This window comes from Barbatula barbatula, assembly GCF_947034865.1.
Source record: "Barbatula barbatula genome assembly, chromosome: 19".
Lineage (NCBI taxonomy): Eukaryota > Metazoa > Chordata > Actinopteri > Cypriniformes > Nemacheilidae > Barbatula > Barbatula barbatula.
Genome location: NC_136782.1, coordinates 22,277,077 through 22,286,147, shown reverse-complemented (window position 1 = coordinate 22,286,147; position 9,071 = coordinate 22,277,077). Strand labels below are relative to the sequence as shown.

Genomic DNA, 9,071 nt, shown 5'->3' with positions numbered 1-9,071 from the left:
CAACACACACACACACACACGTCTTCTGGAATGACACATCAACACATGTGATGACATTTATTGTTGAAAACAGACACACAAGACCACAGAAAACTTACAGTCTCAGAGGAGAAGATTTAATGGAGTTCTCAATTAAACACAAGAAGAGTCTGGAGGTGTAGATGAATGTAGATTGAAGAGGTCAAATATCTGGATTTGAGTAGACTTCATGAGAAATGTTTGAGCTGATATTGAGATCTTCACTAATATTGACTTTTGATTGCAGAAGAGATTAATCTGAGCTCAGTTTGACACATCGATGACATCGCTTCTCAAACTCGCATGGGATTTATGACAATTTTTCTCAGGAGAAACATCTGAAATGCACATGTGACTTTAGCAACTTTTTCATTTGCTCTTCATTTGTCTTGGAGAAATAACCGAAACATAAGAGAGATCTCATCAATGAGTATTTTTCCTCATGGCACACACAGTGTAGTTTTGACAGAGAAAACTTATAGAAGTAAAGATAAAACGCTGGGACCTCTGTCATATTTTCCTGACAGTCTGAAGATGAAAGGTGAACGAACAGAATTAAATAGTTCACAAAACTATTTCTACTTTTTATTTTACATTCAGCATCATGAAGACCTACAGGGGAGCGTTTCTTCAAGCGCCGCTTCTACACCAGAACAAGACAAAGAGGATTTGATGAGAATGAAGTGTTGCGACGCCCGTGGAGACGCCTCGATAACCCAAAACTCCAGGAGGCATGACGTGAGAAAGAAAAAGAGCAAACCACGAGCACAGACAGACATCAAAGTCATTTCTCGTTCCTCGCGCCCGTGGCGTGCCAGATGAAAGCCGATTGGTGGGAGAGCCGTGCATCACCATGGTGATTTTAATAACAGTGATTATGAAGCAAGGGGTCATTGTGAGAATATTATGGATCGAATGTATTATTATGAAAAGAGAAAAAGAGGAGAAATCTCCAACACCGCAAATATAAAAACGACAGATGATACAGAAAATATATTTTCCTGCAAACACACAAACAGATTGACACGCACACGCATCATCTCTCTCTCTCCTCACCGTTTAGACGTGGTCTTGATGATGTCAGACACCTGCTGCATGTAGTCAGAAGCTAAAACTACAATCTCTTCATCCTCTGAGAAATTATCATGAAAGATCCGATCCAGCAAACGCTTCCAGTGAAACTACACAAAGAGAGAGAGAGAGAGAGAACAGAAGTCATTTCTCATTGATTTAAACTTATAAACTATTTTATGGAGTGTGTTGTGTGCCAGAATCTCAAACAGACTCATTGTGTTGCTACACAATGGCAAATATACATCCGTCCACTCCAGACATCTGTTAGATTCCTTATTACATTTACTCTAAAGGTGGATCTCAATATAGAGATGAGTGTGTGTACTCACGATCGGAGACATTCTCTGCAGCTGTTTTAAAGTGATGCGGTTGTACATGCTGCTGACGTCTTTTCTTTGGTCCTCAAACTCAGACACTGTGATCTTATGACCAATAAAAACACAAACAAACACACACATGACAACTTCTGTACAGCTCTACAACACACAACATCACACACGCACATCATAAATGTTTGTATTTTAAGGACACACACGCATGATACATACATTAGCAAGTCTTGTCTCCAGGTCAAGGATCTCTCGTGATTTCAGCGTGGCGTTGTGAGCTCCCAGCATGCTCAGCAATCTCTCCATCAACGCCTTATAGGCCGCCAGAATCTGACATCATCCAGAAAAAACAACATGATGACATCACAAGATCCCGTCAGCCAAACATTTCCCCCTGAACTACTCGGCGAGTTACCAATAATAAAAACGTCAACTCTGTCAGGCTCTCAGAGTTATATCACACAACAACATTATAGCTGAAAGAAATCAAACCTATTTGTGACCCTGGACAACAACTTTTGTCTATATAGAGATTGATACATCATCTGAAAGCTGAATAAACAAGTTTACCATTGACATATGGTTTGTTAGGATCGGACAATAATTGCCGAGATACAACTGATTAAAAGTCAAAATATTGAGAAAAAGACCTGTCCAAATGAAGTCTTTAGCATATTACTCACAAAATAAAGTTTAGATATATTAACGGCAGGAAATGAACAAAATTGAACAGAATCTTAATATCATAATGATTTTCTGCATAAAAGAAAAATCTATCGTTTTTATGAAGCAAACTTGACCTTCACTTAACTTACTGCAAAGAAATATGATTATTGCTACGGTGATTAAAACTGTACAATATATTCATGCATCACAGTAAGATTTACTGTACAGCCTTTGATTCATGAATATTGAAATAAAGAAAAGAATATCTAATTTTAACTGTTTAATACACACGGACGGTAGGCTGTAGACATTGTGATTGTGTTCTTATCATAAATGTGTGATGTCATCAGGCCGTGACAGATACACCGCTGTGTCTTCATTAATAAAGAACACAGACTCATCTGTGACATCATCTCCAGCTGTGACACGACATGTGAGCCCACAGCGGGAGACGGGTGTGACAGATGGCAGTCAGTCAGACCGACAGACAGAACAAAACAAAAGAGAATCTGGAGAGATGAGGATGAGAAAGAAAGATGTTATACCTTCACGCTGTCCTCATCCTGACCCAGATATAAAGTTCTCTCCGGCAGAGTCAAGCCCTCCTGATCGATCTGAACACACAAATTAAATAGAAGAATTGAACGAGAAATGTTTCGTTCAAATCAAGATCTGACACTTCTGATAGCAAACTTTCTCTCTCACCCGTATGGCGTTGCGTGAGGAGTTTTTATCGTCCACGCTCACAGTGAGAGAGAAGAATACAGACGTGCTGAACACTGCCTGCGTCTTGTACAGCATCTCATTAAAATCCGGCCTCACAGGGGCGGAGCCACTATCCCACCCCGCCCCTCCGGGAGGAGCCCCAGACAGATCCCAACCACCGCAGCTGTCAATCACCTCGGTCATGGGCGTCGCCCCCAGACGGTCAATTTCCTTCATGTTGATGCATGAGCGATAAAATTCTTTCACCTGTTAACAGAAAGTTTCGTTAAAAAGGACGCAGTTTTTTTTCCTCCTAAACTAATCGTTGCATTAGCAAACATCACTAATGAGACGTTTCAGACGGACAGTTTTGAAAAAAAAAACATGACCGTTAATTAACAAAAAATCGAACATATATTCAAATATCCAGAATTTATTGTAAATCTAAAATCTGTATGTGTCATGACCTTTCTCTCGGCGCTGTTGGGTTCGTGCCTCTGAATGGGTGCCTGTAGGAGGCGCTGCAGCTTCTCTTGGTTTTGCTCTCCGATGGCTGTGATTATTCCATAACTCATTTTGTCCTCCGGTATCCCGTGACGTCTGAGCCATCCCCCACACGCAAAACTGTAGAAGTCGTGACAGGGCTGGACGCTTGGGTCGATGTTTCCCTGAACGAAGCGCGCGGCCCTGAGCAGCGAGCGTCTCTTCACGCAGTCCTGCCGACACCCGGGGTCCTGCGCCTCCAGTGACAGAAATTTGAGCGCCAGCATGCAGCCGAGAATAACACACATCCCCGCGGCAAAGACCAGTGCCGACAGCAGGCAGATTTCACGCCGACTCCAGCGAGCCGGGGTACTGCCCCCTGGACCGGCCACACCCATTAACTTATCCCTCCCACTGCGGCCACGCCCGGCACGGTCCAGCGACCCACCCAGATGCAAACTGACGCCGTTGCTGAGCGTGCTGCTGCTGCAGCGACTGCTGTATTTGATCTCCTGAAAGTCATCGTAATGCGCCGTCAGAGAGTACGTCTTCTCCATGGGCACCGGCGTCTGGGACCTGGATTTGTTTGGGAAGGTGTGAAACATGATGACGTCACCAGAGCGTAACGGAGGGCTTGGGATCAAAGAAAGTTCATGACCTTCAACCTCAAGGTCAGTAGTAGGTCAGCCGTATGCACCTTTGTTTAGCTTTTCACTATGACCTGTGTTAGGAAAGAGATGAGATTTAGACATGTTGCACATGACGGGAAATACAGCACAGCCTTTCTAGAAATGAAAGACAAACTTTGTTTTTTTCATGGAACACTGCTTCATCGGAACGTCCGCTGGGACTGCAGTTAACTTTCTCATAATTGTATGAAACAAAAGGTTTGTAGAATTTTGTTGTGTGTTCATTTTATTAAATAAACAAGTTGTTGAATGTGTCCTGTAGTTTTGACGCGTTTAAAGAAAGCTTACGGTACACTGACATCTAGCGGTTGATCTTGGTTTCGCAGTCTAAATTCGAAATATTGGAGAGACAAGTTTAGTCAAATAACGCTTCATGATTGTTATCCGAAATAATCTACAGGCGCTCTATTGTTTGTGAATGTGTACCAGAAGTTAACTGTCTGCAGCCCACCAATGCACGCATGTGCAGTTAAGTTTGTTACACATGACCGGAGTGCTGTATCGACCAATCAGCATTCAGCAGTGTTTTATAAATCCTGATTAAAGAGAAGCGAGTGAATCCGTCTTTTATGACAAGCTCTTGGCTCTTAGTTTCTCATTGTGTTTCTAAAGCTCCTTCCTAAAGTTGTTTAGATTGATTTCAGACACTCGAGCATCAGAGAAACACCGGCCAATGACTCAAGGGCCTCAATCGATCAGAGAGAGAGAGAGAGAGAGACACTGAGAGAGAGAGACTCCAGGGAGCAGCGATTGATGGATGTAGAGAGAGAGAGAGTTGATGTGACTTGAGTGGGTAAGGAGAGCGAGAGGCTCAGCCACATTCAAACAGGTCCACACACACACACACACACACACACGCACTCGCTGCCCATCAACCACACGCCGGTAACTGCGTCAAGGCAGCCAGACAAAGCTCACCTCCTGTAGAGAGGAAAACCTGCTACCAACTAATGGACCACAACACACACATAATGTGATCTCCACACACACACACTCTCTGAGAGCATATGCACACACCACATCAAGCACGTAAGCTCAATTTTACACATGATTGGGTTCTGAAACGTGTCGCCTCGATCTCCAGCTAAACAGCTATTGACACGAGACACGACTGCTCTGGTTTTTAATTGTTGGTTTTGCTCCCGCACATCAGACAGAGGGAGACTGAACATTGTGTTGTGTTTTTCAATGACATGTCAAGTGATTTCAACATCTGAAAAAGAATATCAAGAGCCTACAGTTACATGTTTGTGTTTAGAAAAACTAATAATTTTATCTAGACAAATACAAACTAAGGCAAATAAATGTCTTACACTAAACTTTCTCCACCAATAGAAAATCACAGGGGAGATCTCTTTAATGTCTCAGTTATTTCTCCTAGACATCAATGAGATAAAATGGAGTGTAGATCGAAAGTTTCACTAAGTCTCAGATATTTCTCAGAGAAAAAGAGTCGGAAATGTCACAAAACTCATTCGAGTTTGAGAAGAGATGTCGACTCAGTGTGTCAAACTGATCTCAGATTTGTCTCGTTTGCAATCAAAAGTCAATATTATCAACTGTATCAACTCAAACATTTCTCATCAAATTTACTCAAATCCAGATGATTTCACCTCTACAATATACATTAATTTACACCTCCATACTAAATAACCATCTAATTTAAAATAACCTATTTGAGCCCCATCAATCTGGGATTGGGAAATTGCACAGTATCAAGACAGCTTTGGTCAAAGTCACTAATGACTTGCTAACATCTTCTGATTCTGGCTCTCTGTCCCTTCTCATTCTCTTGCATCTTGACTCAGCCTTAGATACCGTTGACCGTGCATTGCTACTTAACCGTCTTGAATCTGTATTTGGCTTGTCAGAGACAGTTCTTGATTGGATCAGGTCTTATCTTACTGCCCGCATCCAATTTGTGTGTTTGGGTGGCTTTAGTTCTGAGGTTTGTCATATATATATTGGTGTCCCACAGGGGTCAGAATTGGGTCCCTTACTCTTCAGCATATACATTTAATATGCTACTAAGATCTCTTAACCTTAATGATCATTTTTTTGCTGATGACACAGAATTGTATTAATTCAAGACCAGGTCAACATGTGGACGTTGTGCATTGATTCAGAATACGGTTTTGATAACACCTAGAATAACTAAATCCACCAAAGGGGGTCGAGCTTTCTCATACGTAGCATCTAAACTCTGGAATAACCTTCCCGATGCTATTCGAGGATCAGACACACTCGCTCAATTTAAATCTAGACTAAAGACGCATCTTTAGAGGCATCTTTAGAGTTAAATAATTTAAATAATTTAACTTGTTATATAAACACCATGCAATTTGTTTTACCTCTTTTGTGTTTTTCGTTTTTTTCTTATTTTCCCCTGTAAAGCTGCTTTGGAACAATGCACATAGTGAAAAGCGCTATGTAAATAAAATTGAATTGAATTAAGAGATTTTTTTTCCATCTGAGAAATATAGCGTGCGTCCTATGTTGTCGTTTTCAGTTGCTGAGAGGTTGATACATTTGTTTGTTTTGTCACATATTGACTATTGTAATGGTGTTCTTCCTGTAGTTTCTAAAACCTCCATTAACATACTACAATATGTACAAAACTCTGCTTCTGGAATTCTGTCTAAGGTCAGGTCTGGTGATCATATTTCTCCTTACTTACACTGGCTTCCTGTCAGGTACAGTATTGATTATGTTAACATTTAAGGCTTTGCATGACCTGGTTATTGCCTTACACATCATGTCGAAATCTGCGTACTCAGTTTGGTCTTTTAGTTATTCTCAAGACACAGCTTCGCACCATGTGTGACATCAGGGATGCAAATTCACTAGCGACTTTTAAATCTCTTCTTAAATCGTTTTATTTAAGGATTGCTTTTACTTGATTGGATTATTTAATTTAGTTGTTTTACCTGATGTGATGTCTGGGGCTAAAAAAAAATGTATTATTATCATTATTATTACAAAATTGTTGATACTTAAATGACAACAGGGAACTCCATCAAATCTTCTGAGATTTTTTTCCTCTCAAATCTTTCTTTTAGTTTTACTCCTACATTTGATTAAGGGCGAGTAATCTCTCTCTCTCTCTCTCTCTCTCTCTCTTTCTCTTTGTGTTTGTGTCTTTAAGGCAATTTATGAAAATTGATCCCAGATCCATCCGGTAAAGTTAATGTTTTTACCAGCCGACCTCACCACACATTTCCAAATCCCACAGTCTGTCTGTGTGTGTGTGTTTGAAGAGTGAGACAACTACAAGTGCGTTGATGGATAATGTGTGTGTGTGTGTGTGTGAAAAGAGACAAAAGCAAATGATTTGCATTCATTACATTTGTTATTGTGTGTGTGGATCTACATTTCTGAGTTAATTCACCCTGTCACCTCTCATCTGTTTCACTGGACACTCACACACACACACACACACACACACACAAACACACACACACACAAACACACACACACACACACACACACACAAACACACACACACACACACACACACACACACACACAAACACACACACATACACACACACACACACACACACACACACACACTCACACAAACACACACACATACACACACACACACCTGATATCTGTGAAGGTGTTTCTCTGGAAAATGTCACTTTCTATTCAAACCATCATTCATCAGACATCTAGCTCTTTTCCTGTCTTACAAACACATTCATACTATTACTCATTCACTCTCTCTCTCTCTCTCTCTCTCCCTCACTCACACACACTCACCTTTTAGTGTGTTTCTCATAAATACAGATTTAAAGAGTAAAATGTTATTGCTCAGAAATCCGTCTCAGCTTCGTCTCGTGTGTTTATCTGCTTAAAAAAAGACACGAGTACGTCTGCTCTGCCGCGTCAAAAACAATCTCATCATAGTCTCAACCTGCGCTCAGATTGGCCAAAGTCTACATTAGAAAATGAGAGATCTCAATATGATCTCAAGTAGTTCAAACTCTTTCCAGATTAAATGACCAACAAGTGACTAAATGATTTAATGATTCGTAATGGAGAAAGATATGAGAAAAGACAAACCCAAGAGCTCATTCTAGATCTCTTGAGATATTACAGTTTTTCTCAATTGTTTACACACATTTTCTGAAAGCATGCCTCATATTCTCAGAACTCTACACACAAATCAAAAAACACAAACACAATGGGCAAAACCCCTTAATTCTCCTGCAAAATGAAACTTCACATTCAAAACAATGTTCTTTCTTCTCAAAATGGTATTTTGTTTTCAAATGACACACACAAACCATCATATGAATAAACATTTATAAGAACCAGTTGAACACTGATGTGCTCTTTATAAAACACTATAATGAATGTAAAACACTTCTCCATTCATCATAACGACTTTGCTCTTTATATGGTTCAGTGTTACACTTACTACAGACAGTACATATATAATTGTGTTGTCAAATGTTTTTAGTATATATATATATATATAAAATAGATTTTATAGTCAGAACACACAAACACACAATAACAAATATATTTTATTTTTCCAAAAAAAAACAATGTACAGTGTACATCCCAACCAACGCAAAGTTGCACATAAAGTGGTGTACATACAAAACAACAGAAGAATTGACTGTATACAGTTACAGTAAAAAAAACTATGCTGCATCTTCTCTTCGTTTTGGGTCTGGCCACAGCACCTCATCCACATCACAAGCAATGTTTTTCAGTCCAGCCATGAAAAGCATCAGCTGCTATATCTCCACATGCGTCTTCCATAGCTTGGAGAAGGGGTATAGGCGTTTGTGACAGGTGTTTACACATGTGATGAGTCAGTGTGGATATTTGAATGGCAGTGTGTTCCTTGTGAAAACAAGAGATTTTTCTGCCCGAAAATTGTGCCAAATGCAGAGAATTGTGTGTAGTGTTTTGAAAAAAGTGTCTTTTAGAACTGCAATGTGAGTGTAAAGCAGGAATTGTGCTTGTAGTTTAGCAGAATTGGTTCAGGGGGTTGGTGAATGAGTTACATGTTGTGGTCATTGTGTCTCAAGTACCAATATTTGTGTGTAAACAATCGAGAAAAACTGTAAAGACAAACCTAAAAGTGAAG

General features: G+C 40.2%; 1 protein-coding gene across 1 annotated transcript; it reads right to left on the bottom strand.

Annotated features, from left to right (window-relative positions):
* Positions 1-1,070: 1,070 nt before the first annotated feature.
* Positions 1,071-3,847, bottom strand: LOC306908940 (endothelin-converting enzyme-like 1; the record flags this gene model as incomplete). The annotated part of the gene is made up of 6 exons (XM_079482236.1): positions 3,260-3,847; positions 2,793-3,059; positions 2,633-2,701; positions 1,641-1,751; positions 1,422-1,514; positions 1,071-1,199 (listed from the first exon to the last, which is right to left on the bottom strand). Exons 1-6 carry the CDS (start codon positions 3,830-3,832, stop codon positions 1,071-1,073), a joined length of 1,242 nt encoding a protein of 413 aa, XP_079338362.1. The 5' UTR covers positions 3,833-3,847.
* Positions 3,848-9,071: the final 5,224 nt, after the last annotated feature.